Genomic DNA, 23,488 nt, shown 5'->3' with positions numbered 1-23,488 from the left:
TATACACAACATATATTCCACATATCTATAATATACACAATATATTCTACACATCTATAATAAATACAACATATTCCACATTTCACACATCTATAATAAATACAACATATTCCACACATCTATAATAAATACAACATATTCCACATAAAATATACACAACAATATATTCCACATATAATATACACAACACACTCCGCATATCTACAATAAATACAACATATTCGACATATCTATAATAAATACAACATATATCTATTCAAATGTTACGTGTAACATAAATGTCATTAATGAATGTTAAAAAAACCTATTTTAGGCTAACATTAGGGTTGATCAAGTCAGACTGAACATAAAATAGGAGACATTTGCAAGTTGTATTCCAGGAGCTTATAATAAACACTTATTACTAATACATTACCAATTAGGTCAACCAAATCTAATGTTGCTGTAGACTCTCCGTGTGAAAAGGTTCATCTTCATCAAGGGTAGAAATCTGATTACATGAACAGTAAATGGATTGACTGATGATCATCAAAGATCAACAGTGGGTGTAGACCAACAAATTTTGAACTAACCTGTGTTTTACCACCAACACCTTCCTGTACTAGAGATCTTGAAAGAGATGCAGCTGTGCAGAATGACGAGAAGAATGAACCAACCACATTACAGGCTCCATATGCAACCAATTCCTGAAATAAATAATCAATTGGATACTGTAGTTAGTTTTGAGAAATGCAATAAAGGAGAAAAATCCATCAAAGATGCATTATGTAAGAGCTAAATCTGCCTATTGTAGGGTTTTTATTCAGCTTCAAATGTTACATAAATTATTATTTAGACAATTATTCACATGACAAGTCTATCATCAACTCTCTAGAACACCCATGGCACAGAGAAGAGAGAGAGAGAGAGAGAGAGAGAGAGAAAGAGAGAGTTTAACATCCACTTGACATAAACAAGGTCATTTAATAATAAGTGCATAGATGTCTTTTAGTTAAGGGAGGACATTGGCTAAATGACAGACCTGGTGATCTGGAAAGGGTTTAAAGAAAGAATTGCTATAGCTAGACACACTACATTAATGTATCATGAGATCAAGGGAAGCAATTACTAGCCTTAATTCATACAGGACATGTAGAACACAATGATTACAGATAACAGCTTACTATGGATATATAATAGTTTGATTTATTAAACATGTTCTCTAACAATGAGGGGAGGTTGTGCCACCTAATTCATGTATTATTCTCAGGCACCCATCATCTCTCTCCCCCCAACCACCCAAAAAATTATTTATATAGATACCAATATTACCACTTATTTTCATGAAACATGGGCAATGAATATTATTGCCAACAAGCAGCATTTTCAAGGGTGGCTTTCAATTTTTCAAGGCAATAACTATGCATCAAATTAACTGGCATGTCTGAATTTCACTATATGACAAGACCAACTATTACAGCAAGTTTGAAAAATATAATCTCAATACTTTTCATATGTAGAACATTGGCAAGATTTCAGGGATATGGGCAGTAACTCTGTGATATATCTTGACATAAGCTATAGGACTCCCCAAACAATCCCAGCAAGATTTAAAGAATAATCTCTAAAAACTTTTACCCAAAATGAAATATTGAATTTCAATAGAGTTCTTCCTATGGACTAGTGGAACTATTTCATTAAATTTAAAAAATATAAGTCTACAAAATCCTGACTTGTAGACTCAGTGTAGAGTGATTTCAGACATTGTGGACATATGGATAAACAGGGTGACAACAGTATACTCTGATATGAAAAGTCAGCATATTAAAATTATCTGATTTGTTAGTTCTGTGATGGGTCACAATGTCAACTGCTAAGCTACAGATCTGCTTAGTGTAATTAAATACATGATAATTTTGTCATATACCTGATTATCACCAATTATTACGCCTACCTGGTTAGGATCAATCTCATAATCATGTTTTTTCGCTAGAATCTTTGCCATGGAAACGGAAATAACAAAAGCAACAATGGCTATAGCAACAGCATCTGATATTACATCGGGTAAAAACCTAAACTGATTTAAAGCCGGCACTGGGAAACTGAAAATATAAACATATTGTCAGATCTAAACTATTATCTGTTTTATGAAGACAGATTACTAGGAATTGGATGACAGAGACTACTTATTGCCCTGTCCCAACTCTGCCCGAACCAGCCAGACATCTTCACAGACATTATAATGAAATCTATGCTAAAACAAATCAGAAATTTTGTTTTATTTAGCCCTTCTTTAAAGAAATAAAACCCTGGGTTTTTTTTAACAGAAAATGACTACAAATAATTTGTTGACCAACAAATACATTTCTTAAACAGACATTTTCAATCCCAGCCCAGATAATGACTATCAGAAATGGATGAAGTTAGATCTCTGCCTACTACATAACAATATAATTGAATAAAATGAGCTTACCCAACTGGAACATCACCAACTATTTTGACTTCAAACAGTTTATTCAGATTGGTAAATTCTGATACCAAGGTTCCAATCACTACCTAATATCAAATTTAAACAGTCAATTATAATTTGCTACAAACTAACAGCGCTTGCCAAATATTATAGGCATTTCTTTGTTTATTAAGAGCATATTGTTACTAAAATAACTTATTAATTTATATACAGCAAGGGAGCCATGGTGACTCGGTGAGTAAGACATTGGCTCGCTAAACTGGAGGTCCTGTGTTGATCCAGGTGTTAGCAAAGAAAGTCCATAATATGGATTTTCCAGCATGGTTCCTCCCTGTCAGAATTGCAGGACTGAGGCCCTGACAAGGGACAACGTATAGTCATTCGGATTGGACGAAAACTGAGTTCCTGTGTCCACATTGAGGTGCACGTTAAAGATCCCTTGGCAGTTGGAACTCAATATAAGAGTAGACCGTAGAGCCGCTGTCTGGGCAAAATTTCCCTCATAGCACACTTTATGCATGCTCGTCTTCATGAGCCCACTCGGAGCAGAACAGTAGGACGTTAAACCCCAATTCATTTATTTATATACAGCCACATATAATAGGCTATTTACCTGGAACCTGTCATCTAATAAAGAAATACCTATATTATTGTGTACCGTATCACCATCAGTGTATTTTTGGTTGTTAGATCTATATAAATAAAATCAAAATGTGTATGTATGTGTTTAACTGTGTATGTATGTATGTTCAACCATCACGCTTCATTTCCACACTCCACCCCCACATGTGGTGTCAAATTAACCAGCATGACCCTGTGAATATTTTAGGCCATCGAATTTGGGCCCTGGGCGAATTGGGCCTGGGCCCCGGGTGAATCACATTTTGTTGCCACTCTTCACCTCCATGTGGTATCAAATTAACCAGCATGATCCTGTGAATATTTTAGGCCATCGAATTTGGGCCCCGGGTGAATCGCGTTTTGTTGCCACTCTTCACCCCCATGTGGTATCAAATTAACCAGCATGACCCCGTGAATGTTTTAGGCCATCGAATTTGGGCCCTGAGCTAATTTGAACCCCAGACGAAATTGGGTCCCGGGCGAAGTCGAGTATCCTGCTAGTAAATAATAAACACTTCAAATGTATAAACCATAAAGCATGGTTGCCCTAATTTGATTTCACATAATTATCATTTGTTCTATTTTGTTGATTATAAAACAAAATGGGGTTTAATATCCTACTTTTCTGCACTGACTGGCATACACCATACATTGTGCTAAAAGGGAAATTTTGCCTCGACAATGACACTACAGCCTACTCTTATATCAAATTCAAATTGTACATGGGACCTCAGTTTTTCGTACCATCTGAACAACTAGATTCTGTCCTTGTCAAGGGGGAATCACGCTTGAAAATCATAGGAAAGTTTCTCGGCCATTGGGGTCAAAACCTGGACCACAAGGGAGCTACCCTTGTTGATTATGGTTCTAGATATTATATACTTACTACTATGAGTTCAACAGGTACTGGCATCTTTAATTTAGGTTTAATTCTAGGGTTGTTGTTGATTAGTTCCTTCACTAAAACAAGTATCAATATACAGATAGCCGAGCCAACTATTGCAGCGATATTTGTGGATGGAATGTTCATAAAAAAATCTCTGTAAGACTGTAAAAAATCAAAAACATTCATGTCTGCTGTATTATGTAAATGCGGTTACTTAATTTATTTTCAAAGGATCTGAACTTTTTCAATTTGGTAAAATTAAAGTAAAGAATCAGGTTGATCTGATAAAACAAATTATTTTGAAAGATTAAGTGCATGTCAGCTTGTTTACTGATTATGGTTTCATTTTTGCTTAGTGTATATCAACAGCTATGGAACACAAAATTGGTTATCCATATTATATGTAATTTGTTTAATGAAGACAGACAGACTGTCATTCCACAAAACAAATTAAATACGAAATTGACAATTTCAATTTTGACTCAAATTTTGGATGATATCGACTTTTTCACGCATTAATCCACGTTAAATTGAAACCAAAACAAATATGGTAGATATTCTTTCGGCTTGAATGCAATCAGATTAAAAAAGGCCTATCAAAATATTTTACTCAACAGTTTCAAACTACAGGTGGTGCTGGCTTGTTTATATCATCAATTCATCATATCTTTGTAACTATTGAATGGAATTGACTCATGTTTGGACTGAATATAGTGCAACAGATTGAAAATCCCCCAAATGATGATCATTGCCTTTAAAACAAACTATCATAAATTGAGGGAAAAAAGAATACATACACATTCTATTATTAGGGTGTATAGATAAGTGGCCAAGAGCAAATATGTGTACCGGTATATAACCAACAAAATATGCATAAATATGAAGTGTTCTTTTCTTGATAAATCTCGCACCAATTTAAGGTTAAAAATGTCTGTCTGATTTGAAATATTTAACCTCTTTTCAACTAAAAATCTTATCTACATCCCTGTATTTGAATTTATATCAAATGACTTCCAACCTGGGCCAGATTAACCATCAGGCTAATAAGGCTATAGCCTTAGGCCCTTAAAAAATTTCAGCGCTGAAATCTGGCTGCGGGTCGACTAAATTTTGTAAAGATACTGTAGAAGACACCAGCAAATCTTGAATAGTCTTAGGTATCTGACACAACTCCATCGCCAGGGATACCACAATTTTGCAAGCAGTAAGGCTAGGAAAATGCAGTTTCTCTGGGTGTATTCCTGATTGTTTGTTTTCAAATTTGAGTGAAGTCTGTATCACTACAGGCCCAGGACTGTACAGCACAGTGGACGCTTACGGCTAGCCCTCAGATCCATTCACTTGATTTGATATGTACGTTTGTTTGTGATTTCTGTGTATTGTGTCTTGTCCGTAGATTTGTTTAGTGTAAATTATTTGTGGTGCAGTCCCCTGCACTTACTAAAACAGTAATATACACATGTGTATTATAATATGTCTTAGTTATTTGAAATAAATTCACAGTATCATATGTGACCCAGGCTGGCAAAATGAGTAGGAATGCACAAAGTCTAATAATGAGCTACAGACAAAACAAGTGTAAATATTGATTTTGAGCGAAATTCAATTTTCACAGATCAGAATAGTAATAAACATTTTAAAACACCTTTATTTGGATGTTTTGTAAGAGTACCAAATTCATATTATGTCTTTTTTCTTAAAATTTCAGAGATATTAGTTATTTTTCTCCGCTCACAGCGGGATGACCAGTTAATCCTCTTACGTAATACTTGGCATCATTGTAAAGTGGCGAATCTCTAGTTTATAAATATGACCAAAGTATTGCCGATGAATTCATTTTAAACGAATACAAAAAAGTTTTAAAACACCCACAAAACTTAAACAAACCCTGCTTGTTGATATTATACACTCAAAACCTTATTTTAATTCAGTCATGAAGCCATTTCTTTGATGATCAAGAAACTAAACCTGATTACCAGTACCTAATCAACAACCTTAATCCCCTGCCCAATGGCACTAAGGTGCTAATTACACTAGGGACCGGGTATCATTCAGATTTGATGAAGAAGGAAAGAAACTAAGCTTACCATCTATAATCTAATACTCATATTCAGTTAATAGATTGCCATGCAGAAAATGTTAAATACCATCAAGATTCATCAAAAACCGCCCAGTTTGTGCTACTGTTTAGTTTGACATCGGTTGTCTAGTTTATGAAACTAAATGGTCATAAACTGGATGACCAATATCAAAACTAAACTAAATGGTCATAAACTAGATGACCAATGTCAAAACTAAATGGTGTTTCTTAAACTAAAGGGTAGCACAAACTGGGCGTTATTTGATGAATCTTGATGGTATTTAATACTTTCTGCATGGCAATCTATTAACTGAATATCTGTATTAGATTATAGATGGTAAGCTCAGTTTCTTTCCTTTTTTCATCAAATCTGAATGATACCCGGTCCCTAGTGTTAATTGACAAGTTATTCTCACAATATACAAAACATAGATTACTAAGGTATGGACTATTCTCATTTTTTCTAATTATAACACTATCATAGGAAATGTGAATGTGTTGTGGATGTTTTGTAATGAAAAGAGTTCATTGCATGAGATAAATATTCTAGTCGGTGAGAAAAAATATATAAACATTATTTTACATAAAACAAATGTTGGATCAAATTTTAACTATGATTTTCTTCTTCAGCACCCCTGAAAACCTTCAGAAAATATTATACGACAAAATAGCAAATAAACGCCATGGTTGCTATGTGATTCTGTTTTTGAACATACCGACATCTTTAACTTGCTTCTTGTCAAAACTTACATTTCTTGATTGGGCAGCTTCAAATGGACACAGTTCAGTCAATTTTTGTCTGATTTAAACCAAACATACATCATTTTGAAGGTATTGGGATGGAGAATGGGGAAAAAAACAATAACCCAATTTTCAAAAATTCTTCATTGCGACTCGGTTTGCCAGCACAGGTCACATATATTTGTGTTACTTTTTGTCATTTTATTTGCAAAATTAGGTCCTTCTTTAGTAAGCAGCTTTAAGCCTACAGTACCCTTATCCAGCCTTGCTTACAACAGATAAAATAGGAAAAAATTGAGTAAATGTACTTACAAATATAAGTTTGAAAGGACCATTATATCTGTTGATGACAACGCCAAAGATATGTTTGATTTGACTGGTGAAGACATGGCAGGCTGCTCCGGTAGTAAAACCACTTATTAAAGGATCCGAAAGATAAACTGTGACAAATCCTAATCTAACGAATCCCATTAAAAGCTGCCAAAAAAAAAAAAAAAACACAAATGATTATAAGCTTAGATATGATTTCTGTTTCTGAAGTTATTCATGATACTGGCATGAGAAAGAGAATTGTGAGGAGTGGATGACCATCTGACCATTTCACATTTACTGGATTTTAAGAATGAAATATTTGACCATGCAAAGTCTGTTTAAGACATAGGAATTTAACTAAAGGCTCAAAGCAATGGTTGGTATTATAGCAGATTTAGTCACTTATTCAATAGCAAAAATACATAGAAATGTAACTATGTGAGGTACATAATAATTAGACGCTTGTTTATAAATGTGTATCATTCGAGCAGCAGGGTATACTTAATCTTTCTAGAAACCTAGCTGATACTACTTCTAATTTTTGTGGAGGGTTGGATGGCCAAATGGTGAGCGTGTGCACGTTGAATCATAAGGTCTGTCATTGAGTCAACTGGCATGGTTTCGATTCCCCAGTCATACGTGACAAGGAGTAGGTTCGCCTGTTCAACCTTGTGGTTTTTCTCTTAGTCCTCTGGTTTCCTCTCACTGCTAAAGACCCCTAGATGCAAGTGAATTATTGACATAAAATTGTTGAAATATAATCGGATCATATGTTAGTCCTGAAATGACCAAGTTTGTGCAGAGTGGATGAGAATTATTGAAATATAATCGGACCATATGTTAGTCCTGAAATGACCTCTAGGAGTGTTTTAGATCAACCTGTCAAAGATAATCTGTGTTATCTTGCACAAGTTTATATTTTCAACCACAAAATTTTAAATTCAATAAGATTCATCCAAATAACCTTATCAAGAATTTAGTTTATCCAAAATTTCATCAACAACTTTGGTCTTTATCCTGTTGACAATCGTAAACTAAGCATGGTGATAAGTTTGAGATTTGTTATTGAAAAATTCAGAATTTAAAAAAAAAAAAAAATCTGTTTAAAACTCTAACTTGTCAAGAGGTTATAATACAAGATTAGGCATATGAAAACAATATGTCAGTTGTTTATGATTTTAGAAAATTATATACCAGTAAGGAAAACACATTTATCAAAGAAAAAAGGAAAAATGCTTGTCGCAAAATTCAACAATACAAATATTAAATAATGGAATAATGATGAGCTTTTATATCAGTTAAACTCAAATTATGTAAATCAAGCCACTAAACCTTTTTCTTCTATTGTCTCAATGTTCCTGATGTGTCCTTCTCATGAATGTGGTCATATTTCTCTTGTCTAATTTTGACATGTGAGTTCCCCGAAATCAATCATCTTTTAATAAGGAACAGGGATAAATAATATTAAAAGTGTGGAGGACTGTATGAATTAAAGGAAGGAATATTCGTCAGATCTAAGTTTCAAATGCAAACAAATCATATCAGCATTACTCTCCGACACTCAAAAAATAATTAAATTCGATGGTCTTACCTGAATGCAACCAACAGCAAATGTGACAGCCATGGCAAAAGCCAGTTGTGTCTGTAATAAAACGTCATCTACGGCCGTGTCTGCTGCAGTACCATTACCCGTTTTATTAGGATTTACATCCAGTGATAAACCTTGTGATGCTACACCTTTATCAACAACAGTTCCCACCATTAAACTCACAACAGCAAAAGTTCCTACAAAAAATCGCAAAAAATATACCAGTATATTTACAGCAATAAAATATGTAATCAAAAATAACATGCCTAACATGTTTATTTACTGCAATGTCACTGTAAATATGCCATCAAATATAGCACTCTTATTAGTTGTTTATTCACTTCAATGTTACTATAAAATGTATAATCAAATAAAACATTCCTAACATATACTTATTTACTGCAATGTCACTATGAAATATGTAATCTAATATAACATTTCCGACAGATGTTTGTCACTATAAAATATGTAATGAAATATAGCATTCCGAACAGATGTTTTTTTATTGCAATGACACTATAAAATATCTTATCATATATAACACTCATATCAGGCGCATATTACTGCAATGTTACTATAAAAAGTGTAATCATATGAAACATCCATAACATGTTTTTTTTAATACTGCAATGACACTATAAAATATGTAATCAAATATAACATTCCTAACATATGTTTATTTACTGCAATGCCACAGTAAAATATGTAATCAAATAAAACATTTCTTTAATATTCAGTTCCAATAGTCCTTTTTCTGTTGGTTATAAGGTACTATAAAATAATAATTTGACCTTGCTCTGCTCAGCACCAAACAAATGTTGTCTTTATGAATTGTTTCAGCACCAGAGAGGTAAATAATGTTTCATTTTTGAGTTATATGATTTTTTTGGATAGCATTTAAATTAGGGCTTGTCAGAACATATTGTTAACATTTTGACTTCTTTTCAATATGACTTCAAGGCTGAACCTGATCCAGGAAGTGAAGCCATTGTTTCCATATTCCGTAATTAGTACACAATAAAGCAGTGAGTTTTGATCCTTAAAAGGTTTGAACTCTTGAACTAAATAAACTAAGATTTAAGTTGATCTTCAGTTACCTAAGTGTTGTCTTATCAAAGGTTGAAGCTTATTCCAAGTCATAATTATTCTTACTTATTCAAGTGTAAATAACCATAAGTGTTTATTTAAAATTATTTAGAAGGCTCAAAATATGGTCATTGTGATCCGTCCAAAATCTGATATTATGTAACTTGATCAAATGTCAAGTGACAAGCCCTTCAAAATTTGGTATTATGTACAGTATTTTCAAATTTATTCTCAATGTTATAACCATACTTCTGGTGAAACACATTAAGCTGATATTACTAAGATAAGAGCCCAGATTAGCTTAATCGTCTAACTGGGTTTTGAATTATAATATAAATATTAATAATTTCTCTTATCTTCCATGTCGATTAAGAAAACGTTTCAAAATGTTCTACTTCAATATTCCCATTGCCCTAGTCCTACAGGGCCAAGAAACTCTCTCTAAACATAATAGCATAAGACTGCTGAATGAAATACATTCACTGGAATATGACAAGAGATATGATTTTTTTTTCCCATTCACACTAACTTACCAACAGAGACATGACGAGATGAACCAAAGAAGAAATAAATGATAACAGGAAAAAATGAGACATAAAGCCCAAAAACGGGTGGAAGAGTAGACAGCTGACCATAAGCCATACCTATTGACAAAAATTAAAATTAAAATATAATCTACAAAAAGAAATATATTACCCACACACAAACATTTAAGGTACATTTAATTTTTACATTCCACTTTAATGTTTTTAGGGAACACGGATGTTGAACTGTTGACTGTATATGGTTACTTTTTCACTTCATGACAGGTATATAAAGACAGGTATATAAAGACAGGTTTGCGCCATACAATGTGCTATGAAGGAAACTTTGCAGAGACAGCAGTTGGTTACGAACTGTCAATTTATTTTTACATGCATGCCAACCTCTACATCAGAACTTATTTTTTTTGTACCATTCGAACAATTAGACGACCTGTCAAAAGTCTGTGAATCAGAAGTGCAATAGTAATTTGTCCGTAAATAAGTTTAAATTAAATTGTACATTATGAATTAATAAGTATCACATCAGTTGATCCATTTCATGGTTCCTGAATCTAATTACGAATTCAACAAGAAATATATTCAATGATATAAGCTGAAATGTCGATATACAAGTTTGATCTAGTATTCTAAGTGTGTTTCTGCTTAAAGATACATTATGTAAGATTAAGATAAAGAGCTGGTTGTTCTTGCTATAATAGTTCAAAAATAGATAATGAAACATGAATATATTGACAATTTCATTCAAATTACTTTATTCTGAGAGAAGTTATGTGTGTTGGAAGATGTAGCGTAGATTGTTTATTATCATAACAACGATACTGGATATATGAGACTATGTCTTGATTATCCATTTTATCGTTACATTTTAAAATCTCACAGACATTCTAATCCATTTAAATCTTTGCCATCTGATGGTCTTGAGAGTTGATTATATAAATAAATGTCTAACTAATCATTTATATAAATTTTGAAGCCAAAAGAAAGACCTTCGCAAGACGTAGATTAAGCTCTTACATAATGCCTCTTTAGCATTCATATAATAAATATAAATTTATGATTAAAGTACCATGCCAACTCAAGTCAAAAAAATAAAAAATGAGTTCACCTTGTGGTATGTGCATAATTCCAACAGTTAATCCAGCAATAATATCAGCAGGAAGATCGCTACGAATACTATAACCCTTTAAAATTGACAAAAAGGGAAAAACTTGGGTGATAAATTTTCCAATACATTTTCCCGAACACTCGAACTTGGAGACTTTTTTCTTGGCCCATACTTTGGGTGTCTTTACTGGTCTATGGATGCTTGTAAAACCTTTATCAAACTCAAGTTGTGTGTATACAGGGCGTTCCACCACCACCCGTTCTTCATTGATGAGGGCATTTCTAATTTCTCCATCTTCAGCATCCTTCATCCTATTCTTAACACCTGCATAAAAATAAAAATGTAAAAGTCTTTAAAAAACCCAACATCTTTTAAGTCTTAGTTCCTTGTCAGCTCTAGATTGTACATGTACCTTCTTTTGGATGAGGCGAAGAAAACCAAAGTTGAGTTTTAATTTTATATTTCAAACAGTTTTATTCAATTTCTAGTACCGAGTACAATGGTACAGTTCACAGTGACTGGTGCTGTTTTATAATCCCATTTTCATGTACATAAGATTGTCTCTCAAATCATTGGGTAACTCTGTCATCCACAATTCTAGTTATGAACTTCTGATTATCTTTACATACCACAATGCTACTGATATCCTTACCTTCAATGTACATTTCAAAGTATAGAGACTTTATAAAATCATGGTTCTTAATATGAAATATTAACTTTCTTAATCCACTATTTTCAAAGATATCATACACATAGCAGTATTAACGATGAAAGAACTACTGTTTCATGAAAATAATAAAAGATATAAGCTTTGTATTTTTCCACTAATGAAGAAAGGTTAGGATGTATTCAGATTTATCATAAAAGTATGTATTCAGATTTATCATAAAGGTATAATTATGTAGATTAGATAAGAAATTCTACATTTTAGATTACACCAGTTAATGACACTGGCAGGTATTGATATATGCCATTAAACATTTTGCTGTTGTTGACCTCATTAGTGAATCAAATACATAATTAAACAACCTTAGATCAGATGCATAATTAAGCAACCATGACAAAATTTGAAGAACATAATTCAAATGATTTTCTACAGGCTGATCAAAGCTCAAAATCTCAAGCCGACCAAAATATAAATTATGGTTATAATACCACTGTACCGGCCGGACAATAACTGTAATTATATATTAGTCTTTTATGTACCGTACGAAATCCAAAAGCTTACATTTTACACAACAACACATAAATATGGTTATAAATAAATAAGTAGATAATGTAATAAATTATTTTTAATAAATAATACTTTACCACAAAGAATACTCACAAAGTTTACTTCCAATGAAATACTTTTAAAAAACTACTTTTTACAAACCCTGTGTGATCCGAGAACTAATGTTTTATAGTGCGTAATCTAAACAGATCTAATCTGGGTCGTCTTTAATATAAGCTGTTTTGTAGGATTAACAAACTAGGTATGTGAATAACCTAGATGTATTGCATGCATGTATAATACGAATGTAGTATAAATATAGTGTTACAATCTAAAGAAGGTACAAAACAAGAGCTCTTAACAGATCGCAAAGACAACATTTGACACTATTCATTGAATATGATTATTTTATATTGATCATAGAATAAACATGCATATATCACAATATCTTTTGAAGTGAGATTATTATCATATATCATATTTCATTATCTTGTAACTTTAATCATTTCTTATCAAGGAGATACGTAGGTAAACCAAATGATCATAAGTGGCTTGGTTATCTAAAATAAAAGTGTCAATCACTCTGCCTCTATTATTTGAAACTCACGGTTTACCCTCTTCATTGAAAGAAGAGATAAAAAGGTTAATTCAAATCCACTTAGAGCAAGTAGAGGCAATAATTTCAAATACTTAGTATAATTAATAAATAATTTCAAATACTTGGTATTTAATAACTAATTTCAAATACTAATTATTACTAAGTGTAATACATGCTAATTAGTAATTAATAATTTAGAATACTTACATGTTGTATTTAATAATTTCAAATACTTAGTATTTAATCATTTCAAAAACTTGGTATTTAATAGTTTCAAATACTTAGAATATAATCATTTCAAATACTTAGTATTTTATAAATTCAAATACTATTTAATAATTTCATAATCTCAATTATAGTATTATGTTAATATAAGTTCACGCAAAACAACTTGAAAACCAAGTAGAGCAATTAACAATGTCAACAAAATTACACTTTAAAAAAAACCCACTTCCTTCACAGCTGTTACAGATTTGACTTGATTATACTCCTAATTGATGTTTATATCATGTACATAGTGATTTCATAATTTCAGATAGTTCATATACTTATTAAATAATTTCAATTACTTATTAAATAATTTCAATTACTTATTAAATAATTTCAATTACTTAGTATTACAAATATAATTTTAATACTTAGAATCAAAAATATAATTTCAAATACTTAGTATTAAAAATATAATTTCAGATATTTAGTATTAAAAATATAATTTTAAATACTTAGTATGAAAGGGTGTTTGGCTCTTATCTTTTGAACCTTAAAATAGATGAAAATGGGTCTCAAAGCACACGTTTATGTAATATGAATGTATATAAACTGATTTATATTCATTTTATAAAAAAAAATATTGTAATTTCTAATCAATTATGTTGCGTGAAATACGTGAACACTGAACAGTCCAAACTGAACAGCACTCTTTTACGTCTACTATTTCATTGTCCATTATTTTGTCGTTTGTGAATCAGCCATTACTAATTACTTCTGCATTATCTTGTTGGATATGTTTGTCTTTGTTCATTACAAATGGTACACGACTCGCGTACTGTTTTTAAAATGTTCATTGTGTCCTAAATATGGGATATATTAGGATCCCATATTTTTACGGCAAGACAACAGCATCAATATTAATTGAAATAGACTAATATTGAATTTAAATTTTTTGTTTTTAATTTCGAATATTATGGACAGTAGAGAATTAGAGATTTAGTTCCTTTAAAGATAGGTTCCCAGAAAAGTATTTATCGGGCGGTTATTTCCAATAAAAGTAGGGCAATTTTGGTATATATGGAAAGTAGAAATATCCAATCTTACTAGAAAAATACTGGATGCCCTGAACAACACTCATGGAGTGTATACAGGACAAAACTTTAAGGGTTTCCCTAATCGACAGCCCGACGATTAGGACTGTCTGCATGTGTGACGTCAAAGGGTATTCTTTGGCAATTGCAATATTTTGAGAAGGATTTGAAGCAAAATTATGATGAATTAATTAGTTTGAATATGTTTTTAGTCCAAATATATCATCAAATCACCCAGTTCGTACCGGTAGATTATATCAAATATGCAGTATTTAATATTTTGAATACCAATATTTAGTTTTTAATTATTTGAAATACTTAGTAATTTTTTTAAAAATTTTGTAGCATTACTGTCAAACAGTTTTGGATTGCATCACATGTGCATGACATATTGCATCTGTCAGTCAATTGGAAAACAACTCTCTAATCAGCCTATTAAAAATGTTATTAAATAGAACCCCTAGTCTCTGCCCTGTACAGCTTAATAAAAATGCGATTTGATTTAAACACAGATCATATTTCAATTCGTTTTTTATAGTTCAAAATTTCATTTTAATTGTCTTTACTACACTAGGATCTGGAAGAGTTGTTATATTATGGGCGTTTCGGTTGAAGTGAGGGATAAGCTAACGAAACAGTCTGTTACGGCGACTTCTTGGCTTGCCATGCACGGAATCAATGTCTGACATCATAGGGTCAAAAGCTGCTCGTACGACCCCTGACACGACCTTCGAGTACAACTTCTCAGATCTTCATGTAGTGTAGACCATCAAAAGTATAAAAAAAGAAATGAAATATAGATCTGTAATTTAATCAGATAGATAACAATGTGTATAATACATGTATGAATGATAGAGTAATGTAGACTGCATTAAAAAAATAAATATTATTGGGATAAAAATGTGCAAACTCATACCTCAACAAAGCATTACGATATGTGTAAAAAAGCCATGATGACTATTAAAGTAGCTAAGTCTCTAACTCGAGCCCAAGTCTTCGACATTGAAAACACAAATTAGTTGTCAATTTAAATGAACATTGATGTTCTGATCTTATCAGGAAAAGATGGGCTTTTGATATCCAATATTTAAGACAAAATAGACATTTTACCATTGGTTCACAAATCGTGTACCATAATGCGTTTCAGCTCCATTTGTAACATAAGGGACTCCAAGAACGAAACTAGACATTTTCCAAAAGTCATGTCAAACGGTGACAGCATATTCTTGTCTGGAGAGCGCGATAAATACTATCGATGTAGACTGGAATAACCATTCGCTAGAGATTGCCATTCCATTGAGATTTCTGGCGTATTTCTACGAACATAACTGAATAGAAATTACAGTAAAAACAGAAACGGTTGAATGTAAATCAGTTTACATGTATATACATTCATATTACATTATTATATGCCTTGCGACCAATTTTTGTCCATTTCTAGGTCCAGAATTTTAGCAATTTAGCTCCTTTAATAGGTATTGATATTTAAATAGATCTTTTATCTAGAATTAGACTGTTAAGACAACCTGACCTAATTTTAATTCATATCCTTTATTCTACATAAACATGTTTTTTTTATTTTATAATAACAACCTTCTTAACTTCACATAGACAACTTTCTTGAAATGATTTCTTGAAATGCCTAATTAAATAGTGTGTATAATCCAGTCAATTGATTTGATAGTTTTTGTATATTGCTTGCAATGTCTGTGTATATTGTGCGTCTTGTCAGCAGTTTTGTCTTATATAACCGGTTGTGTGTTCAACTGTCAACAAAATTTATTAATTTATTTATATGGTACATGTACAGGTACCTACATCAAAGACATATACTATTCAAAAAAAGTAGGGGATATTTGATTTTTAAGTGTTATTAAAGTCACCTAATGAAACTGACGAAGAAACAAATGACAAAATGAAATGAAGTTCACATTCATCGATTTATTCCAAATGATCGTTAGACTAAGTAAGGCACAGACTGACCATTATAAGGGTAAAATGATACCCGGGGTCAAACAGCAAAGTTACCACAGCATCACAACCAAGTCAGTAACGGGTAAATCCTCCTCTGTTTGCCAAACAAGCATTGATCCGACGTGGCATACTCCTAATGAGACGTCTAAGGTCATTTTGGTCCAGATTGTCCCATTCCTGTTGCAACGCAGCAGCAAGTTCTTGGACATTGGCAGGACGTAGTTGACGTTGACGTAACCTCTGTCCAAGCATGTCCCAGACATGCTCGATGGGGGAGAGGTCGGGACTCAGTGCTGGCCAAGGTAATGTGGTGATGTTCTGTTGTTGGAGGTAACCTGTAACGATCCTGGCCCTGTGACATCTTGCGTTGTCATCCTGGAAGATGAAACGGCGGCCATGACGTCGTGCGAACGGCACAACATGGACTGCCAAGATGTTGTCCCGGTAGTACTGGCCTGTAACACGCCCTGCAACAACATGTAAAGCCGTCCTTCCAGCAACAGTGATGCCTCCCCACACCATAACAGAACCACCCCCAAATCGATCATGTCTGATGACGTTAACGTCTTGGAAGCGCTCGTTTCGACGACGCCACACCCTCCTACGTCTGTCCAAAAAATCAACAGTGAACCTTGACTCATCTGAAAACATCACATTGCTCCAGCGTCGATTATCCCAGTGTTGACGATCCCTACACCAACGACGTCTTGCCTGAATGTGATGATCTCTCAAACAAGGGATCACGCGAGGACGTCGGGCGCGAAGGTGACCCCTATGCAGTCGATTCCGAATCGTCTGGCCACTCACTCGATCCTGGGCTTGAGTTGTCGCCCTTGGTCGACCTGAGCGTGGTCTGTCCTGTACAGATTGTGTATCACGGTATCTGGACCATAGCCTGCTTATGACAGACTGAGAAACATTCATCGTCCGCGCCACAACCGCCTGTGTTGTGCCGATCTGTAGCATGCCAAGGGCACGTAACCTTTCATTTTGGGTAAGCCGACGCATATCAAAATTTGTTTTCTGGTCACTAAAACAATTAAACTGATGTTTCCACCCTGGAATTCAATGCCACAATGACTGTAACATTCAAAGTCAGAGTCGTGCAAATCTTGGGTTGGACCCCCATGATGATCCCAAGCATCACCTGCATTCCATGCGGTAGCTATTGGTGCGTTTGGGCGTCACATGTAACTGGAAATGTTTCTTCTGTTAGGTTCTATAGTGACTTTTTTCGTAGTCATTTGCATATTTTAGTATTATGCCCCCAAAATCAAATATCCCCTACTTTTTTTGAATAGTATATAATATTTAGCTCCTTTCAGATTACAGTACAAATAGGGAGATGCTGTGACTCAGCGAGTAAGATGTTGGCTTGCTAACTTGGAGGTACCGGTACAGTGTTCAACCCCAGTGTTTGGCCGTGAAAGTTTATCAGGATTTTTCGGCATGGTTCGCCCTTCGCATGCACATAAAGAGAGAGAGAAATGGGGTTTAAAGTCCACTCGACACAAACTAGGTCATTTCAGGACTAACATATGGTTTAATAATTTTATTTCAATAATTCGCTTGCGCGTAGGGGTCTTTAGCAGTGGGGGGAAACCGGAGGACCCGGAGAAAACCCACGAGGTTGGACAGGCGACCCTACTCCTTGTCACGTACAACCGGGGATTCGAAACCACGTCAGTCGACTCAATGACAGACTTTATGATACAGCGCGCGCACGCTAACCATTCAGCCATCCAACCCCCCCGCATGCACATAAAAGAACCCCTTACAGTTTTAATTCGAAATAAGAGTAGGCCAAAATTTTTCTAATAGACCACTGCATGGCGTATGCACGACGAGAAGAAACAGAGGAGTGGGATGTTAAAAACCACATTTCATGTCATTTTTACCTAGATAAATGATGTGGCAACAGTTTCCATGCATGATGTAGGGTATGTTAATTAACTCTTTCAATATGATCTTTTACCAATTGGCATTTATTACAAAAAATTCCCATTCTAATAATTTTGTTTTTCCTTTTACATGGATGTTGAAAAATGGGACAAAAAACAGTACAGACAGCAAATACTAAAGTTATGTGAAACTAATAATAAATAAGATATCAGAGTGGCCGTATCAAAGGGGCTTAATGACTTTGGGACCTAGAAATTGACACAAATGAATCGCAACACATATAATAAGGCAGTGGTTTTCAACCTTTTTTTGTCAACGGCACATCTTGGAACACATGAAAAAATAGCGGCACACCTGGCTAAATATATATATATATATATATATATATACAGAGACTAGTCACAGACACATTTATAGAATGACTCAAACTAAATAAAGAAAAACACAGCTATGAACTTAATTAACAGTAGACACTACTCAATTATGATCACACAGTATTTCACGTTTTCTTAGTGTGCCGTTCAAAATTTCGCGGCAAACTTAGGAAGATCTCCTGGCACACTGGTTGAAAATCACTGTAATAAGGTAATATATGAATGTATATAAATGATTTACATTCAATCGTTTGCGTTATTACTTTAATTTCAATTCGGTGAAATCAATTGGCTACCTCTAGCGTATGGTTATTCCAGTCTCCACCAATAGTATTTATTGTGCTCTCCAGACAAGAATATGGTGTCATCGTTTGACATGACTTGTGGAAAATGTCTAGCTTCTTTCTTGGAGTCCCTTGTGTTAAAAATGGAGCTGAAACGCATTATGGTACACGATTTGTGAATCAATTGTTAAATGTTTATTTTGTCTTAAATATTGGATATTAAAAGCCCATCTTTTCCTGGTAAAATCAGAACATCAATGTTGATTCAAATTGACAATAATTTGTGTTTTCAATGTCGAAGACATTGGATGATATTGAGTTAAAGACTTGTAGCTACCGGTACTTTAATATCTGAAGCTACTTATATGATGCATACTTTAAGATGCATTAGGCTATCCCAGAATCAATGAGGGGTGGGGCCAGGTCCACAAAGTATTGTTTTTCAAGAGTAGGCCTACAAGATATTAACTTTTATCAATTTCAGAATTTGTCAGTAACATTTTAATCTTAACATGCATCCTGATGAATTAATGTTGATTTAATTAAATAATAATCACTTGTTTTGTGAAGTGTTATCTGTAAGGGCTACTTTTTTATCTCTATTTTACAAGTTTACTGGTGTTTGGGGCGAGAGAGAGAGAGACATGGGGTTTATCGTCCAATTGACACAAACTAGGTCGTTTCAGGACTAACATATGGTTCAATATTATTTCAATAATTCGCTTGCGCATCTTTAGCAGTGTGAGGACCTTACTAAGTGTGCCGTGAAATTTTGAACAGCACACTAAGAAAATGTGAAAAGCCACTTGATTCCAATTGCGTATTCGATGGTGTCTACTGGTACATTCATATAGTTCACCTGTGGTTTTTTTTATTTAGTTTGAGTCATTCTATAGTCTAGCTGAGTCTACAGTTGTATGTCGTCTATGACTTGCAATGTTTTTAGTTTGCAAAATTCTGATATTTTTCAGATATATTTAGCCAGGTCTGCCGCTATTTGTTCATGTGTTCACAGGTGTGCCGTTGCCAAAAAAAAGTTTGAAAACCACTGACCTACCTAGAGTCAATATCAATTAATTTTTTATAAAGACTCAAATCTGATCAGATGGCTGTCGAGTTTCGCGGTAGTTGTCCTAGCTAGTTAGTGTATTCATTTTAAATATTTACAAACAGTCTACAACGGAACAATGACCTCTGTTGCAATATTTCTTGCCATTATGTAGATGTGTCAACGACGTGCCACTCTGTAAATTGTCATCAAGATCAACGTTCTAAAATGGTGCCAATGACGATACGAATAAAATAGATTTATACCAATAGAGAAATGTTCAACTTACATTTAAATATTTCCTCCCATTGGTCAACATTTGATGAAGCTACATACAGTTAATCGATGACAAAGGCTAAAGTCTATTATTGCTAATCACACGAATGAAGATTAAGATACATGTATATCAATTTATTTCTCCTGTCAGCCTTCTTTTGGCGGATCTACATTGTATGTCACGTGACAAAAGAAGGCAAGACGTACTCTAGATTTTTATAGTAACAGGGGATTTCCATTGATTTCAACCCAAAAGCTGATTTATGGAACACCGTTTCAACATTATTTTTTACAGAGAGAGAGAGAGAGAGAGAGAGAGAGAGAGAGAGAGAGATTGGGTTTAACGTCCATTCGACACAAACTAGGTCATTTCGGGACTAACATATGATGGTTTTTTATTTTTTTTATTTCAATACTTCGCTTGCGCGTAGCCGTGGGGGTCTTTAGCAGTGGGAGGAAACCGGAGGACCCGGAGAAAACCCACGAGGTTGGACAGGCGACTCTACTCCTTGTCACGTACAACCGATTTATTACAGAACACTGACCGACAGAAATAAGTTATTGTAGCCTGGAATTTGTAAAATTAAAAATGCTGAAACCATTTTCAGATAGAGATTTTTAGAGATCACAAAATATAGCCCACTCTACCCTATGCGCCGCAATGAGTACAAGGAGGGGTGGTAAAACAAAAATGATGCGCCCGCGGTCTTGACTGTGTGTCGTTGCTCAAAATATACTCAGCTGCCAGCTGCTGTATGAAATGTCAGTCACAGTATAACATTGTAGTTCCTAAAAAAAATAGTCATAGTCCTAGCCGAAGAGAAGAAAGTTTAGAAATTATAAAAAAATAAAATGTATCTCCCTTGGTCTGTGAATAGAGTAACATCTGGTTTGAAAATTACTTTTGAGCGCAGGGCTGCCGAAATAATGTTTATGTGCCGGAGCAAGATTCCCCTCCCCCTTCGCGTACAAGGAGTAAAACCTATCTTATAATTTCAAAACGGCATTCCCTGCCAAGAAAACGTTTGATAATTTCGGTTTCAATTAGTGCAAAAGTCATTAGGAATCATGGTAGGCCGACGAAATTTTAGCGAAATGGATAAACATAACGTCTTGTATAAGAGGGGGAGAATCAAGACGAAATCGTAAAATATATAATGTAGGACTATAATACACACGAATAAACAAATGCTTGCAAAAACTGAAATGAAATGGGTTAACATCCCAATGTTCTGTTCCGACTGTTCTAATGAAGACGTGCATACGCCATAGAGTGTGCTATGAGGGAAATTTTGCTTGGACAGAAGTGCCTCTGACTACTCTTTTATCAATAATTTCCATCTTTCAAGGGTTCTTATTAGTTTACGACGGATTACGTGCCAAAAATATACAGCTCTCGGACTTTTACGTATTAAGGACCGTTTATGCGTTAGACAACTTCAATTTTCACATTCTAGCAGTGTTCCGTCAATATCATATCCGGCCGATAAATATTGGTGGTTATCTCAACGTAGCTAATTGGTTATGGTTCCACACTTCAGCACCCAAACCCAAACGTGACAAGGAGTAGGGTCGCCTGTCCAACTTCGTGGGTTTTCTCCGGGTCCTCTGGTTTTCTCACACTGCTAAAGACTCGCAAGCGAATTATTGAAATAATATTGAACCATATGTTAGTCCCGAAACGACCTAGTTTGTGTCGAGTGGGCGATAAAGCCCATTTATCTCTCTCTCTCTCTCTCTCTCGTCCCAAACAATGCATTTAATTTTAATGTGCAATTTAAAATTCTTAAAAATTTTAGCTGTTAGATAAATGACTAAATGACATCAAACTTGTTGTATTTCAACGGGTTATAATAAATTGCATTTGGGCGAGAGGTTAAATAATTAGTTTTGCTTAAAATCGTGTCATTATTTTGGAAGGGTCAAAATTTAATGAGATTTTCTTACCCGCTCCATAACTTTGCCTCTTTTTCTTAGAATCCATATCGTTAAATGAGCTTGGTGTAAATGGAGGGACAAGGAGTTAATAAAAACTTGTGTGGTTGATTAATTGTTATATAAAACAATAGTCTGTCTTGTCAACTAAATCTTACGATGACATTTTACTTGTCATTAAGATTTATTACACAGCAATTCATTTGTATCTATTACATGAAATCTGATTATTCTCACTTCTGTCTGTGCAATGAGCTACTGCATCTGTAATTGTACGAATGGTAAATGGGAGGACGACGTGTGGTGTAGAGATCGTGTGGGGGAGGTGGCTGGGCTTTCCTGCCAAAACCTATTTTGGGGAACAACCAACGATATAGCATTATAAGTTTTTAAAAGGACAGGTTTTGCAAGTTTCAAATTGTTTTGCAATTCAAGTTTCGTATACAAGACGTATGTGACATTTATGTGCTCACAGACTTCAAGTTATACCCCATCACTTATTTCAAGTGGGAATTTGGGATGTTTTAATTACATTACGAATTGTGTTCGTTGCATTCAATAATGTTATTTAGGTCAGATTTATTTGCAGTAATAAAAACTGGAATGAAAACTGATTTTGTTAGTTACTAAATGATATCGATTACAAATCTTTGAACTATATAATGCAAAGAAAGTGTAATTATTATGTGGACGTATATTATTGTCGTCGCCCTGTCCGTCCGTTCACATTTTGTTTGTGGACATTCTCCGGGACACAATTTTTATCTGATTTAAACGAAACTTAAATATAGGTTTATATCCCAATGATCTTGGTTCCTTTCGATATTGGCATTATTGAACAGTAATTTCGTTGATTATGACCCCTGATTGTAAGAAAAATCTTTTTTTTAGCTCGTGAACACTCTGGAGGTTAGAATTTTTATACGACTTTGATGAAACTGAAAAAAAAAAGTTCATAACCCAAAGATCTCGGCCCCTTTCTATATTCGTGCACATCGGACCGCAAATTCCTGGATTATGGCCCCTGAATGTACGAAAAATCGCGTCTTTACCTTGTGGTCCCTCGGGAAGTCACGATTTTTATCCGATTCAAACGTATCACCGTTACACTCTAATGATGGTTGAGTTCGAATTTCGTGAAAATCGGACAAAAACTGCCCGACAAAATGG

General features: G+C 34.1%; 1 protein-coding gene across 5 annotated transcripts in view; it reads right to left on the bottom strand.

Annotated features, from left to right (window-relative positions):
- LOC126827184 (prestin) overlaps positions 1-23,488 on the bottom strand; it is a 51,090-nt gene that overhangs the window by 7,897 nt on the left and 19,705 nt on the right. For 4 of the 5 annotated variants that reach the window (XM_050556422.2, XM_056102367.1, XM_050556421.2 and 1 more), the window contains 8 exons: positions 11,414-11,737; positions 10,297-10,407; positions 8,681-8,874; positions 7,090-7,254; positions 3,957-4,118; positions 2,453-2,535; positions 1,934-2,081; positions 573-686 (listed from right to left, as the gene is read on the bottom strand). In XM_050556422.2, the coding sequence (XP_050412379.1) occupies positions 573-686; positions 1,934-2,081; positions 2,453-2,535; positions 3,957-4,118; positions 7,090-7,254; positions 8,681-8,874; positions 10,297-10,407; positions 11,414-11,737 (1,301 nt within the window). Of the gene's footprint in view, positions 1-572; positions 687-1,933; positions 2,082-2,452; positions 2,536-3,956; positions 4,119-7,089; positions 7,255-8,680; positions 8,875-10,296; positions 10,408-11,413; positions 11,738-20,396; positions 20,550-23,488 lie in introns of those variants that run through there. The other variant, XM_050556423.2, reaches the window with a different exon arrangement.

This window comes from Patella vulgata, chromosome 7, assembly GCF_932274485.2.
Source record: "Patella vulgata chromosome 7, xgPatVulg1.2, whole genome shotgun sequence".
Classification (NCBI taxonomy): Eukaryota; Metazoa; Mollusca; class Gastropoda; family Patellidae; genus Patella; species Patella vulgata.
This window is presented reverse-complemented; position numbering and strand designations above follow the sequence as displayed.